This window comes from Vitis vinifera, chromosome 1 (genome assembly GCF_030704535.1).
Source record: "Vitis vinifera cultivar Pinot Noir 40024 chromosome 1, ASM3070453v1".
Lineage (NCBI taxonomy): Eukaryota > Viridiplantae > Streptophyta > Magnoliopsida > Vitales > Vitaceae > Vitis > Vitis vinifera.
This window is the reverse complement of record NC_081805.1, coordinates 20,357,204-20,374,283: the sequence shown is the minus strand read 5'-3', so window position 1 is coordinate 20,374,283 and position 17,080 is coordinate 20,357,204. Positions and strand designations below refer to the sequence as shown.

The following is a 17,080-nucleotide window of genomic DNA, read 5'->3' as shown; positions in this document are numbered from 1 at the left end:
TAGCAAATTGGATGGGTGTAGTAGAACTATGTTATGTTGCGTTTTGTATGGTCCACCACCTATTTATGTATTTTATCTGCCACAGTGCCCATGTTTGAGCAACCTTAATAATTAATAACTATCCAACATGAATTTTAGAAGGTTATGATTACTTTCATCTCATCTTTTAAGTAGGTGTTAGTGTGTGAATGTTTGTGACTTACAAAATAGTTGCACCACTTTAGCAAACTAATTTCTAGGGATCTGTCTATTTTCCAGTTATTATAGTTTATACTCAGTATAATATATTACCTTTACATTTCCAGGAGAATGCTGATATGAATAAATTCCAAGATTAGTATTGTTGAGCTTATCCAAGTTGTATCATTTATTTAAGGAACTAAAAAAATTGTAGTGATAGGTGGTGTTTGACAAAACTGAAAATTAAGTAGTGAAAAATTTTATTAAATTATATGTGTTGAAAGTGATAAGTAATGAAAGTATCTTTTTTGAAGTCAAATTTTGAATTTCATTTAACAATTTAGTAAGTAAAAAAATTAAAATATGAAATTTTTTTATTTATAAATTTGTACTTAAAGAGTTGTGAATATGACTTGAATGAATACCATATTATAAACTTGTATATAATCCATTTAAAATAACCTATTTGTTATTAATAAGGTCTTGTTTCAGTTTTGATGAAGTGCTTTTAATTTTACATTTATATATAAGATATAATCAGAACCTTTGCCATATACATATTTAGAACGAAAATAAGCTTGTATGTATAATATATGTTTCACTTATAACTTATATGACATTAATAACAATAATAATACGTCATTATTGTTGTTGTTGGTACTACTATTACTACCACTGTGACTATTACTATTACAATTATTATTAATTTGACGTAACATATTGATATACTAGTGGACTTTAAGCATAATTGTAGACCCAAAAAAATAAAAACATTTAAAGTCTGCTTTAAAGATTTAGAATATATGACTTGACTTGCACTGTGTTGGCTGCTGAGCTTAGCCCTAAATGCAGGGTGCCTAGTCGCAGTTTAGAACTCAGTTAGTGTCAATCCTCAGGGAACTAGTGTGAAGCCTTAGAGTAAAGACAAAGAAAAGTCAGATTGTGATGACAAAATGTAGTGAAGGGCTGCAGTGAAATTCAACAGAAAATAAAATCCAAACATGAAATTAATATGGTTGAGATTCATGGTAAACTCCTAGGATTTGGTAATCATTCGATCCCAATCCCTGTGGATGATTTGTGTTTTATACGTAACTCAGATGATTCTCTGTTCAGTTGAGATCACCTGGAAAATTTAGCACTAAAAACTAGTATTTTATGTCTACAGTAATCTAGATTTGATTTACTTATTTAATCCTTAAAGACTCTGCTGATTCCAAAGAAGAGATCTTGTCCTTTAGAATCAAGCATTAGGTCAGTAATTATTGTTTGAGTACTGAGCATCACAAATACTGGGAAGCAGTTTTGCAAATTTTTCATCCATTTGCACCTTCCTGGGCTTTGCCTATGACTCATCTTGACACAAACCAAACTCAAAAAACATGGGAACTAATGTCAAACACTATCACTAGGGCTTGTGAAAAACTCTGCCAAAAGCAGGCAATAATCACTTGACTCAGCGCTCAATAACACTGATAAACGCATTATAACCTACAAATTTGAGTGATTGCCAATATACTGATTGGCTGTCAAAGTTTTTATTTCATACATTTATTTCAAAGTTTAGTTCTTAGAAACAACTAGAAGAATGAAAATGCATTTGCCTTCTTCTAGGAATCCACCCTAAGGATAGAACCAATTCCGTGTCTTTAGAAACTAAACCAAGGGCAAAGAGTAACCCCATATGCCCCATATACCCCATATCAAAGTGTCTTACTTAAGGGCTCTAGGAACGTAAGGACCCAAGATCCCATATAACCAATATACAAGATATAATGTTTACAATTGTTCAAAGTTATCTCTCGTACTACTTATCTAAAAAAAAAAAAAAAAAAAAAAAAGTTATCTCTCGTACTAACTCATCTTCTATGAATCACCCACTAGAAGGTTAGATACCATTATTACAATGTAGCCATCCTTACCATGTACACATGATTGAAGCCATGATGATTAAAATCATGTCATATCCCTTGCAACATGCCAACAACATTAGCCTGCTAGGGTGGCCGAGTTGGTAAGGGCGAATGTTGGGATGTGTGGTGGAGGTGCATGGTCTCATGTTCAAATCTTACTGTTGATTAAATATCCTAATTTACCTAGTGTTGGTTGTTGTGGGAGCGGTTAGCACCCTGAGGTTTGGGGCCCATGGAGAGTCCTAAGGGGCTTGGCCATGGAAGGTTCCTTGGTCATAAAAAATAAAAAAAACATGCCAACAACATTGCATAACAAGGTATAATATACATGAAGATATCATGATACATTCCAAAGTTTATGAGATTAGTTGTATTTGTATAAATGAAATCTCAACCAAAAGGTCCAGGGAAAAAAATGATGAAGCTATTTATGCCATTTTTATTTTTGAATCTTCTCTAATCTTACCACCTTTGTTATCATGATAAACTATGAAACACAAATGATAGGTTTTAGCTTCATCATTTACACACTAGCAAATTTTGATTTAGTTGGCACCAAGTAATGTTATTTCTAATTCATGTGTGGTTATGACTTTCAATCAATGTTATATAAATATCTATTCTTACCTTACTCTACTTTTGTTCATCCTTCTTCGCATATACAAGCGAGTGACATGCATAACTATTGAATCAAAACCCTCTACTTCAAAAGCTGTCAAAATTCATTTCCAAACTTTAAACACAAAATGAAGCTTCTTAATTCTTCTTTGGAAAAGAAGTTAAATAAAACTTCAAAGTATCTTAACTTATCGAAACTTAAACAATTTTAATTTAAAATTACATTGAATCAATTTTAAAAGAAAATTCACTGGTCATTCGCATTAAAAAATGGTTTGGAGTCCAAATCTAGCAAAAACCCAACATTTTCTTCTTCCTTGGCTTGTTTTGTTCACTTTTTTTTTCCTCTAATTTTCTCTTTGTAACTCTATTTCAGCAGATTTTCAGAGGCATAAAGACAAAACCCCTTAAATATGTTGTAGAGAAAGCATGAAGTACCATGCTTGGAGCTACTTCCCCTTAGTTTTGATTTTAAAATTTTTTTCCAAATTCCAACTTGGTCGCTCTGGTTCTCATAGTTGTTATTAGGTCCCACCTTCCCTAACACATGAGCTTAAACCTTGAACTAATCAATATTAGCCTTAAATTAGGTTTATCTTGCAATTAAATGGTAGTAATCTCAAACTAGTTTGAACCTCTAATTAAACTTAATTAACCTCAAGGGCAAAGATTTAGAGTTTTATTATTATCAGGCATTATAGTTGAACCCCTAATTTTGTATACATAAGATTAAGTATTAGTACTAAATACTTCTTTCCATTTGTACTTATCAAAAAAAAAAGTATTAGTACTAAATACAAAGATGAGAATTTCATTATTTGAATACAATAGCAAGAGTTTAGCTTTTGAGATGTGCTCAATTGCATCAGTAACCTTTGATTAAAAGTTAGGATTTGATGAAGACAAGAATCAATTGATGTGCCTTCTGCACTTGAGGATCTGTTAAGTTGATTTTCATCATCTGTACATTGCACATTGTTGAGAGAGAGAGAGAAAGGAGAAAAACCTTATTCTCATTCATGTAATAAATCTACTTACAATTGAGAGATATATATATACAAGGCTAGGAGTCCTAACTACCATACATGTGACCTATATTAACAAGGAAAGATAATATACTATAAATACATTATATTCAACACTCCCCCTCAAGCTGGAGCATATACGTCATATGCACCAAGCTTGTTACAAATATATTTAATCCTAGGACCTCTGAGAGATTTAGTGAAGATGTCTGCTAGTTGATCATTTGAATTAACAAAACTTGTAGCAACACACCCTGATGCGATCTTCTCTCTAATGAAATGACAGTCAACTTCAATATGCTTGGTCCTTTCATGAAAGACTGGATTGGATGCAATATGTAATGCGGCCTGGTTATCACAGATGAGTTTCATCTGTTCAGCCTTTCCAAATCTCAACTCCTGAAGAAGATGTCTCAACCATATGAGTTCACATGTTGCCAAAGCCATAGCTCGATACTCGGCTTCAGCGCTAGATCTGGCCACTACATCTTGTTTCTTACTCTTCCAAGATATTAGATTACCTCCAATAAAAACACAGTACCCTGAAGTGGAACGTCTATCTGTGGGTGAGCCAGCCCAATCTGCATCTGTGTAACCAACAACCTGAGTATGACCTCTGTTCTCGTACAATACACCTTGGCCTGGTGTACTTTTGATATATCGAAGAATGCGGATTACGGCATCCCAATGGCTATCACATGGTGACTGTAGGAATTGACTAACAACACTCACAGGAAAAGAAATGTCTGGACGAGTAATGGTGAGATAGTTCAATTTACCTACAAGCCGTCGATATCTCCCGGGGTCTCCTAAAGGCTCCCCCTGTCCTGGTACAAGTTTGACATTCGGATCCATAGGTGTGTCTACCGGTTTACAGTCTAACATACCGGTTTTTTCCAGGATGTCTAAAGCATACTTCCTTTGGGAAAGGACCACACCAGAACTGGATTGAGCTATCTCAATTCCCAAGAAATACTTGAGTTTCCCCAAGTCTTTGGTCTGAAAGTGGGTAAAAAGATGTTGCTTTAGTTTCTGAATACCATCCTGATCACTGCCTGTAATGACGATGTCGTCCACATAAACAACCAGATAAATACACTGTCCCAAGGAGTTATGATGATAAAAAACTGAATGGTCTGCTGTACTGCGAAGCATGCCAAACTCTTGAACAACAGAACTAAAATGGCTAAACCATGCTCGAGGAGATTGTTTCAAGCCATATAGAGAACGGCGTAACCTGCACACTAAACCAGACTCCCCCTGAGCAACAAAACCAGGAGGTTGCTCCATATAAACTTCCTCGGCAAGATCACCATGAAGGAAGGCATTTTTAATATCCAACTGATAAAGAGGCCAAGAACACATAGCAGCCATGGAGAGAAGCAAGCGGACAGAAGCAATCTTGGCAACAGGGGAGAATGTGTCACCATAATCAGAACCATAAACTTGAGTATAGCCTTTAGCAACTAAGCGGGCCTTAAGGCGATCAACCTGACCATCAGGACCAACCTTAACTGCATAGACCCAACGACAACCAACTGTAGATTTACCAGAGGGTAAAACAACAAGATCCCAAGTGCCATTAGAGTGCAGAGCAACCATTTCATCCACCATTGCCTGTCGCCAGCCTGGATGGGAAAGAGCTTCATGGGTGCTCTTTGGAAGAGAAACAGAGGATATAGCAGAAATAAAAGCAGAATAGGGTGAAGATAATCGATGATAACTCAAAAAATTGTAAATAGGATGAGGATTACGAGTAGAGTGAGTACCTTTCCGAACAGCAATGGGTAAGTCATTAGGAGAAGGCAGAGCCGGGGCAGGTGAAGCCGAAGGGATAGGAAGTGAGTCAGCAGGTGCCTCAGGAAAAGGGAGAGGAGCAACGACACGAGGGCGACGATGTTAAACCTGAAGTGGTCGAGGGGGCATAGCATCAAGTGGGGAGACAATGGGAATGGGCAAGACTTCAGAAACAGGAAGAGACTCAGAAGTGGTGGAAAAGAATGGTGAGTCCTCAAAGAAGGTGACATCAGCGGAGATAAAGTATCGATGAGTCTCAAGGGAATAACAACGATAACCCTTCTGAAGTCTGGAATATCCCAAGAAGAGGCACTTCATGGCTTTGGCGGAAAGCTTGTCCTGTCCAGGAGTGAGAATATGAACAAAGCAAGTACAACCAAAGACACGAGGAGGAGGGAAATAAAGCGGTTGGTCAGGGAAGAGAAGGGAGTGAGGAATCTGATCGTGTAAGACAGAGGAGGGCATACGATTAATCAAATAACAAGCGGTAAGAACAGCGTTCCCCCAAAAATGAAAAGGAACGTGACTATGGAGGAGGGGAGTACGAGCTGTCTCAACAAGATGTCGATTCTTGCGTTCAGCTACCCCATTTTGTTGAGGAGTGTGAGCACAAGAAGACTGATGAAGAATCTCATGATGAGACATAAACGAAGTAAATTGGGTTGAAAAATATTCCCTGGCATTGTCACTGCGTAACACACGAATAGAAATATTGAACTGGGTTTGGATTTCAGTATAAAATTTCTGGAAAATAGAGAATAACTCAGCTCGATTTTTCATTAAAAATAACCAAGTACATCGAGAATAGTCATCAATGAAAGTGACAAAATACTGAAATCCTAAAGTAGACGCAGTTCGACAAGGACCCCAAACATCAGTGTGGACAAGCTCAAAAGGAGACTTTGCCCGATTATTCAAACGCTTTGGGAACGAGACACGAGTATGTTTCCCAAGCTGACATGACTCACACGGAAGCGACGACAAAGTGAAAAAACGAGGGACCATCTTCTGGAACTTGGAGAGACTAGGGTGGCCCAGACGATTGTGAATGAGGAGAGGAGCATCAGTGGAAATGCAAACTGCAGGAGATGAATCTGAGGTGAGGTGATAGAGGCCTTGAGACTCACGTCCTATGCCAATCGTCTTCCCTGTTCTCCGGTCCTGCAAGGTCACAAATTTATCAGAAAAGGTAATAGAGCAATTAAGAGTACGAGTGATTTTGCTGATGGAAATAAGATTAAAAGGACATTCAGGAGTATAAAGGACAGAAGTGAGAGGTAGAGAAGGCAGAGGAAGGGCCAAGCCAATACCTTTAGCCACAGTTTGAGAACCATTAGCTAAGGTAACAGTAGGTAAAGCAGAGGTAGTAGTAATAGAGGAGAAAAGATCCTTATTACCAGATAGGTGATCAGATGCTCCAGAATCTAGAATCCAGGGTCCAAGAGAAGATGTGTGGGTAAGGCAGGCAGAGGCATTACCAGGCTGAGCAACAGAGGCAATAGAAGCCTGAGATGTCTGAGATGCGGAGGAGCTCGGAGGCTAAGGCAGTGGAGAATCAGAGGACTGGGCCATATGGGCAGTGCGAGGAAGCCTTCCATGTAACTGATAGCAACGATGGCGAGTGTGGCCAAGTTTATTGCAATAGGTGCAATGAGGATGTTGGCCTCTACCTCGGGTACCACTGCGTCCTCCTCAAGAGGTAGTTTGAGAAACTAACACAGAAGAATCTGAAGTGCTATCAGATGGCAAAGTCTGAGTGGACGAGATACGGAGGAGGCGAGCAAACACATCATCCAAGGACGGAACTGATGAACTACCAAGAATCTGATCACGAATAGGCTCAAGATCCGGACGGAGGCCAATAAGAGTAAGGACCATGAAGAACTTGTCAAGCTGTGTTTGTTGAGCCCCAACATCAGGAGTAAAAGGCATCACAGTCAAGAACTCCTTCTTAAGAGAGGCAATCTGACCAATATAAGTAGATAGATCCAAGTCCTGTTGGCTGATATGGACAATAGCAGAAGCCACCTTATAAAGACGCTGGATATCATTCGTGTATAATCCTTTGGCCTGAGTCCAAAATTTAAAACAAGTTTTATAGGCCTGAAGATGAAGAAGAATCCTGGGATCAACCGATTGCCATAATACACTACATAACTGTGCATCTATCTTCCTCCACTGTACGCGGTCAACCTCAGGGATATCTGCCTCCTGGGTAACCAAGTGATCCTCATATCCTTGACCCATAAACCAAAGTTCAACAGAGGCAGACTAGGAAAGATAATTTTCACTGCCAACCAATTTCTCCGAAGTAATCATAGGAGATCCAGATATGACAGAGGAAAAAATGGAAGCTTTAGTAGCCATATCCACTTATCTTATGTTTGGATCGAAGAGAGCCCTAATACGGCTTCAGATTGCGGCGTGGCACCACCGAAAAAGGGAGACGACCTCAGATCGCGATGTGGTACCACCAGAAAGGTAGAAGAACACTTCCCAATGCACGTGCAGGGATTGGGGTGGAGAAAAAGTAGCCGGAACTTCGCCGGAAAGGCTGTTTGGAGGGCTGATGGAGACAAAAATCCCCAAAAGAGGTACGTGCAGTGCTCGGATGGGAGAACCAGGTAGGTAGGGATGCTGGTCGGCGTCAGGCGAGGCTGGAGGAGGAGGCGCGTCGCCGGAAAAGGCCTCACGCGCCCTCACGAGCCGGCGCGTGAGATTCAGTCGCCGGCCATAAACGTGCGCGTGGCCGGCGCGTGGAGGGTTTTCTGGCTCCGATGCTTTTGAAGAAGTTGGAGATCTCCTCCAGGCGCTCCTCTTGGTGTGGTCGGTGTCGGAAAAAGACGTCGCTGGAAAGTTCGCCGGCGGTGAGTGTTTTCTGACGACGATCCGACTGACCAGAAAGTATTGGGAGATGGGGAAGGTGACCGGAATGAAACACGGTCACCGGAAGGTTTTCCAGAGTTGATGACACGGGAAACAGGAAAGAGGGTTTCCCGGAGTTGATGACACGGGAAATAGGAAAGAATTAGGTTTTCTTCCTTGGCTCTGATACCATGTTGAGAGAGAGAGAGAAAGGAGAAAAACCTTATTCTCATTCATGTAATAAATCTACTTACAATTGAGAGATATATATATACAAGGCTAGGAGTCCTAACTACCATACATGTGACCTATATTAACAAGGAAAGATAATATACTATAAATACATTATATTCAACACACATAACTATGATGATGGTCTGGTATCTCCTTGGGAAGAACCTTTTGAGGATGTAATCATCTGAGAAGCAATCAGGTGAAAGTGGCTTTTTTGACTTCATCCTCTTCCTAAAGTTGAGTTTCCAAGATTCTTGTGCTTCAAGAATTCCAATGAGGGCATTCGCAGTAACCTGGCAATAATAAATACCTCCATTCTATTTCTTATCTCATAACCCTAACCCAAGTCACCCACACATCTCCTTCATACCCCACCCACAACCCAAAAGAACCCCCCTCTCTTCTTCCCCCTCTTCCTCCTGCATTGCTATTTGATATCACCTTGGGTGATGATACTACAACATTCCAGATACCTTTTGCAGTCATTGACAACCTTTACTGTCATTAGTAAGTACTGCCAGAATACTCACCAAGATCATGGTACTGCCACTCCTTCCAGCTGGCACACACTTGGTCACCACAATCAACTCTAGCTGCTGCACCCACTAATAACCACTGCCATCACCCATCATTACTTTTTTTTTTTTTCCACCAACTCTGTCATTTCATTTTTTTCTATGTCACCACCATCTTTCTGACATGGCTACTGCCACTACTATTGTGTTGTATCCCTTTTGCATTCTGTTTTCTGCTGAATGATCTCTATGTTGAATTGTCAATTTGTTATTATTGAAGGCATATAGCATCTGGCCTACTAATTTCTAAGACTTGTGAGATCTGGCATCATTTGTGTCTATTATGGTAATTAATTCACCCCTTCCATCTTTTGTGACTTGTCCATTCATGCTACCAAAGGGTTACTGTTATTGTATTATGCATTTAAATAGACCATGATAGTCTCACTTACAAACCAGATGACATGAAAAATGCCTTTAGTCAGTCCACTTTCTTTTTACAGGTTGTGTTTCTGTGTGATTGTTCTTATTTTCTTGTCCCTAGATTTGCGGCATATGGTGCGACAAAACGCAGTGTGGTTCATTTAACAAAATCATTACAGGTATATGCTGTACTTGTATTGTGAAAAGCTACAATATCACTAAATTGCATTGTCAAACACTCCAGAAATGGATGTCCTATGTAGTTGATTTAAACATTTATTGTGCTTGTGCATAAATTAGAAAACCGAACACACAAAAGGATATAAACATTTATTGTTTTCTGGAAAGCTGTCTTCTCATTGCTCCTCAAATTAGTTGCTTATCCATGAGGGTTGGTCTAGACTCGAAAGGCTTTACAAGAAATGATTTTGTATATGTAAAGGACGGGATCTATTGTAGATATAAAGATTACTCGATAGAATCTTGCCCATCATATATTCTTAAGAAATGCTTACTTTGATTTGGCAACAACTAAGATTATAATTAGAAGCAGTTATCCTGAGCATCTAATGGTGTACCACAACCCAGTGAACCTTAATGATCACAACTTGGCCTAAACAAAATTCATTACAAAAGATATGCCCAACAGGCAAAATCTTACCATCTAGATGCTCTGATTTGAGGGATTTGTTTCTGATTGTATTTTGATGGTGGTAGAAGTTCATTGAAATTTGAGATGCAAAAGTGAGTCTGCAGTGGTTGGATCTGCTGAGTATGTGCTTGTTGGAGTTGTGAATTATTCAAATCTAAAATACTCTTGTTGAGTCATGCCTCAAAGTCCAGGATCCACTCTGTGTCTACAACAAAAAAATGGCAGAACATTGGGAAATAACTCACAAATGATCTAGTTCTCTCTCTCTCACTTTCTCTCTTGTTTTCTTTTCTTTTCTTTTCTCTTCTCTCTCTCTCTTTTTTTTTCCTGTCTCTTAATGTTACATTACTATTTCAGATCAGGTATGATGTTGCATTTCTGCTCTGGGCCTATTATTTAGGGCACTAATTTACAATAAATTTGTGTTAAGGATTTTATATTAATTTCTCATATGGTACAAATAACAGAACTAAGAGGGAATATATGGTTCACTTCGCTCTTTTTACTCTCTTATCTTCCTTTTGTCTTTCTGCTGTTATCTTTTCACTTTCCAAACCTTACAAATCATATTTCCACTAGCTTAGATAACACAATTAATATTAAGTGGAATGTTGTACACATGCCTTTCTAGGAGCAGATTTGTCTTTAAGTATTCTGGTAGAGTTATAAATAACAGTAATTTGATATTTTTCACAGGCTGAATTGCAAATGCAAGATGTTAAAAACGTGGTAGTACATAATCTTTCGGTATGTTTTGGTTTATTAATTTATGTTTTCTGTTTCTAAACCTAAATGCAACTACTGTTGCTAATGGTATCATCCTATGATTATTTAACTTTTGCAGCCAGGAATGGTCACCACTGATCTTCTCATGTCGGGTGCCACTACAAAACAGGTTGAATGTGTAGCATTTACTTCTCTTAATCCCTTTTTTCAGAGGCTTCTGATCTGATAAATTAATTTCGTGTACTGCAGGCCAAGTTTTTCATTAATGTTTTGGCAGAACCAGCAGAAGTGGTAAGACTATTTTACCATCCTTACACAAGTGATAAAGAAGTTTTTCCATGTTATCCCTGTAGGAGTATTAAATGTTTAATGTGTTCCATGTTCATTTGAAAACCCATACCATCATTCATGGTTAGTGATCTATCATGGTGGGTTATTGGTTGTACAGGTTGCAGAATACCTTGTTCCAAACATCAGATCTATCCCTGTCAATGGATCAACAAAGCCTACTTATATTCGTTTCCTCACCGGGTTGAAAGCCTATTCACAGATATTCTCAGTTAAGAAGTGAATATGTTTTGAGCTGAAAAGCTTTTATTTTAGGCCATGTTTGGAATGCTAGGATAGAGAATATGAGAGGGACATCAATTTCATTCACATTCATTGGTGTGTTTGAATTGTCTTTAAAATGGGAATTAGAATAAAAATTCATTGTTATGGAAATCAAATCCCACTTTTGCTGGGATTTTGATTCCTATCTTTTACATGGTATTATGATTCACATCCATTTCCATATTATTTTCATTCCTATTACCACATACCAAACATACCCTTAAGATGTGTTTGGTGTATTGGAATAGAAATGGGAATGGAGGTGGATCAAAAATGTCTATCATGGTCAAGAGCAGAATCAAAATTTTGGCAAGCATGGGTTTTGTTTCTTTGAAAATGAATTTTGATTCCTATTCCCATTTGCATTAATGAGTGTTTCTTTTCCCTTCTCCATTCCAACATTCCAAACATATCTTTACTGCAATAATATTTCTTGACAGCCACTAATTCTTCAATTCTCCTTTTTCCCCTTGGCATATAGAGATTCGCATTTGGTGCAAGAAGAAACAGATATCTTCTTGAAGATTGAAAAGCATCTGCCTTGGAGCTTGTCCTTTGTTTTGGGCAATTCTTCTTCTTCTTCTTCTTCTTCTTCTTCTTCTCATTTTTTCCCCCAATTTAAGAAGGCTACTTTTTGGTAATGACTTTACTTTCTTAATTCCTTTCCCTTAAATTTTTTCTTAATCTTATTTTATTTATTTTTTGGTTTTAGATTCTACAATTGAACTTATTTGATTAGTAATATATTTAGGTGGTGTTTGTTTTTTTTGGCTTTTTGCTGAAAGCAATTTGTTTTCAGAATTTAGATTGTTTGTTTTTCTACTTTTTCATGACTTATTATAAACTTTATACTAAATAGAAAAAACCAAAATATGTAACTTTTTATAAATAGAAAAAATAATATATTGATTTTTCTTTACATTTTAATACTTAATACAAATAAAATACTATAAAAACAAACAACCTAATATTTAACACTATTAAACATTAAGGTTCTATTTAGAATTAAGTAAAAAAACAAACACCACTTTACTGAGTGTTTGATAAACCAACTTAATAACTTAAAGTCACTTAATAACTTAATTTAAGTCATTAAGTAAAGAAAATATGTTTGATAAAATTATTTAATAGTACAACTTAAAGTGAAAAACAATTTTAAGTAATAAGTAAAAATTATTAACTTATTCTTAAGTCATTATCTTCATTTTTACCTTTTTATCCTCATTTGTCTTAATTATTTTCATTATCTCTTTTGCTACTCCATGATTTTTATTGTTACTCGATCTCTTTTACCTTAATTATAACTTATGAGGATAAATATATCAATTTGATGATTTAGAATAAATTTTAAGTTAATTTTATTAAATAATATTAATACTTAAAGTAAGAATTAAGTAACAAATTTTATGTCAACAACTTAAGTATATTTAATTTAAAGTCAATTTAAGTCATTAAGTAATAAACATTAAATTTTACCAAACACCTCTTATTATTAAAAATCATTATGTCATATTAACATTTGAAATTATTATGTAGGGTCAGTTAGATGTTGCTACAATTTTTACAATGAAAAAAAAAATCAATTGTGATAAAAAGCATTTGAATATGGGATAAATTACGATATCCCACAAATGATATGATCACAATTGATTTTCTTAAGTACAAGGCTACTTAAAAAAAATGGTGAAAAAAATGATTTTCTTAATTTGATTTTATTGTAAAAAAATATTAAAGAAAATTAAATATAATTAAAATTTGTTAGAAATTTATGTATTTTCAAATTATTTAATCCCTGTGTGGAAGACAAAAAAAAGTGAAATGAGTTTTAAAAATAAGGTAAAAAAATAAATTATTAAATTTATATCTATTTTTTATTTTTCTCATTTTTTTTATTTTTTATTTCTATTTTTTATTTTTTTTAATTTTCTTCTAAACTTTTCACGATCCAAACATAGTATAAAAGAAATGCCTATTTTGAAATAAAATAAAATAAAATAAAATTCATAGCAAAAAATAAAATAAAATATTCTAGTAAATGGAATTTGGGAACAATTCTTCTATAAATGCATTAGTACAAAATGGAGATATGTTTCATTTCTATGAAATTTGTAAATAAAGAAACTCACAAACTAAATTGAAAATATAAATTTGTAGACAAAAATTAAATGATCGTTTTTCTATAATACTAGTATAATATGTCTTTATTGATTATAGTTTTAGTACATGGAAAGTGTATTTGACAAATCTACTTAATGATTCAACATAATTTTATGATATAATTTAAATCATTAAGTAAATTAAGAGCTTGTTTAAGAGTGATTATGGTTAAAGTGTTTTTATTTGTAGTACTTTTGTTAGAAGTGCTTTTATTAGAGATATTTATAAGGGAAACTTGTGTTTTGGGTGGCCCATTCAGAAATAATTGGGTTTTCAAAACCAAAGAATTGGAAATCTAAGATTCCTCTATTAATGTGGAAAATAATATGGTTTTTGTGCACTCTATGTTGAGTGGGCTTTTTATACCCACTTTGCCCTCACCCAGTCTCCATGTCAGCATCCACATTGCTGGGAAGGTTTTTTTTAAAAAAAAAGTCTAAAATTTTGGGAACATTTCTCTTTCTCTTGACTTCCTCACCACCCAAACCTGAGACCCATATGAAATTTCCCAATTTCGCAAAATATGGTTTTTGTGCACTCTATGTTGAGTGGGCTTTTTATACCCACTTTGCCCTCACCCAGTCTCCATGTTAGCATCCACATTGCTGGGAAGGTTAAAAAAAAAAAAGAAGTCTAAAATTTTGGGAACATTTATCTCTCTCTCTCTTGACTTCCTCACCACCCAAACTTGAGACCCATATGAAATTTCCCAATTTTGCAAAGTGTCTTCCTCTTATTTTGCCCTAACCCCAAATTTGAAATTTCCTATTTTCCCTTATTTGAAATCCGAAATCTTCACTTCCTTAAGAAGATATCTCTTCTTCCTCTCATCGTGTCTCATTTTCGCCTAACCCGAAGTCGAGACTATTGATTTAACAAAAGAGCATTCGATTGAAATTGTTAATCTCTCCCACTCCTTCTTACACCTACCATGATGAGCAAGTCTTTGTCACTATCATCACCGTATTTTCCGTTGCCACTTCCAGATCAAGCCCTCCCATATCTCTCCGAGTCTTTGTCATTGTGTGTTGTCAAACATTGTTCATTTTGTTGCTGCGAGTTTCACTGAGCTAGTGCGTATTGCTTAGTTTGCAATTTATTTTTGTATTTCGCTTCTAAGTCATCACATTTCCAACTATTATAACCACCAGTTGGCTTCCAAAATTTGAATTCATCCACTATAAATGTTCTTTCTCTCTCTTTCTCAATGGTTTTAGATTTTCTTTTTTAGTTTTTCTACAGCTGCAACCCACTCTCTCTCTTTCTATGAAACACATACTATCTTTCTATAAAACGACAATAACTTTGGTTTTTAGTTTGTTTTTGAGATTCTTGTGAGAATGGAGGCACAACTGCTTTGGTGTATTGCTACTGGAGACTAGGGTTATCTCTTTTGGCTCTTCGTAGGTCTTGATTGTTTGTGGGTATTCATTTGTTTGATTTGATTTGATTTGTTTTTTGTTTTTGTTTTGTTTTGAATTTTTTTTGTTGGTTTTTAGGAAAGAGCCACGACATCACCATCAATTAAGCTTGGTCTTGGGATTGGTGTTGGGTCTGGGCAGAGCATTGTAATCAAGCATGGAAAGTCTAGGTTTATGCTTGCATAGTTGCGTGAGCTTGAGCACCAATATCTCATTTTGAAGTATAGGGTAGCTGTTCTTCCTGTTCTTGTTCATTTTGTTCTTCCAATTTGGAAAAGTGTGGCAAGCTCTTTTCAATCCACCCATGCTGGGATTTATAAGCGATACCCAAGTTGTTAGTCAAATAGAGAATTTTTTGTAAGTCTTTTGGCTTATTTTCTTTTAAAGAATGATTTTAGCCCATTAGAGTCGTGTTCTTTTGTTGTTTTAGGGTTTTTGGGTTCACATTTGTTATGGATTTATGTTTATTAGATTGAGTTCGAATTTTTTCTACGAATTTATCTAAGAAGCCATGATATCTAATTTTGTGTTTTGAAATGTCCTCTTGCTATCCCCTTGGTATATTGACATTGATTTGAGTATTAAAACCATGTCTCTTACATTGTACATGACTTGGGTGCATTAGGAGTTACATAGAAGATACAAGTCATGGGTTCCCTGTAAGTAGATAAATTGTCTATAGTTGGTTCATAGATTTAGACAATCTAGTTAAGACTGTAGTGCACCACTTCCTAATTGAAGGGATGACTTGTCTTGGCCGCTAGGATGGGTTTCCTATGGTGAGTGTACTAGTGTATATGATACACACTCAACAAGACCTATGGTGGATCATCATGCAAGACTATCAATTTTCATGATTCACCAAACTACTAATTGCATGGACTCTCAACCTTGTGAGGATATCGAGTTTGTGCCAAAATCAACAAAAGGCTTTGACCTATGGGTGAGACCTTAAAGTGGTCATATATCCCAATGGATTGGGTCACTATTGATAGAGGCTGATGGCAACAGGTATTCTCAATAGAGGTACCATGATATCTTATGAGATTGAGACAGTGTGTCCCCTTAGGTGATCCAAAGGACATGTGATCATGAAATCTGTGGCCATAGTAATCCCTTTAGTGGAATTTGATATATGCTCATTGGAGTTAAAGTATGTTAGTTGATCACATGATAAGTGAGATCTGTAACTCAAAGATTTGAGAGGTAGTCTTGATAGGTGATAACACTACCTTGTTAGATTACGGACACTAGTTCATGAGGAGTCTACATGCAGTGGATAGTAGGTCACGGACCTGAGCATTTAGTGTCTCGTTGTAATTTACATAGGGTATTGGAGTGCAGTTGACTCTTTGTAGTGAGATGTTGAGTCAATTTCAAAATTTGATTATGAGGGAGACAATATTCCTATGGGTCATAGTGGTCTCCACTCCGAGCTCATATTCTTTGATGACACGGTTTATGAGGGTTGAATGAGTTTTTAGTTCACTTTTGTGCATAAAAGCGTTTTAGTAATTATGCAAGGTTGCACAAGAATAAGTGAGTGGTATCTTTAGACTAGGTTAATTGGTTAATTAGGGCCTGTTAGCCCAATGGTTCTCCTAATCAGGTTTTGATGATAACAAACCATGGTTAAATTATTAATTGGTTTGAATTGTAAAGAATCTTAGGTATTAATTTGGACATTCATTAAAGGACCTAATGGATACAAGATCAAGACGTTTGGAAGACCTTTAATCATAGGAAACAAATGTAAGATGAATGCATGAATGCACTTAGGTTTTACATATCATTTCATGCATCTTTGAAAAACTCGGTTTATTCTTCAAAGTTACTATTTCATTAAAACCCAAGTTTTATCAAATGTACCTTAGGCAAAACATTTCAAAATTGGCATATTAATTTACATAAAGACCTTGCCTAAGTGTTAGAAGAGAAAAGA

General features: G+C 36.1%; 1 protein-coding gene across 4 annotated transcripts in view; it reads left to right on the top strand.

The window, feature by feature from the left end:
- The window catches only part of LOC100265035 (chlorophyll(ide) b reductase NOL, chloroplastic), a 32,396-nt gene extending 20,071 nt beyond the window's left edge, over nt 1-12,325 (top strand). For all 4 annotated transcript variants that reach the window (XM_019221307.1, XM_019221304.1, XM_010655803.2 and 1 more), the window contains 6 exons: nt 9,692-9,749; nt 10,919-10,969; nt 11,067-11,117; nt 11,198-11,239; nt 11,397-11,507; nt 12,042-12,325. In XM_019221307.1, coding sequence (XP_019076852.1) covers nt 9,692-9,749; nt 10,919-10,969; nt 11,067-11,117; nt 11,198-11,239; nt 11,397-11,507; nt 12,042-12,089 — 361 coding nt within the window. In that variant the 3' untranslated portion in view covers nt 12,090-12,325. The remainder of the gene's footprint in view (nt 1-9,691; nt 9,750-10,918; nt 10,970-11,066; nt 11,118-11,197; nt 11,240-11,396; nt 11,508-12,041) is intronic.
- Nucleotides 12,326-17,080: the final 4,755 nt, after the last annotated feature.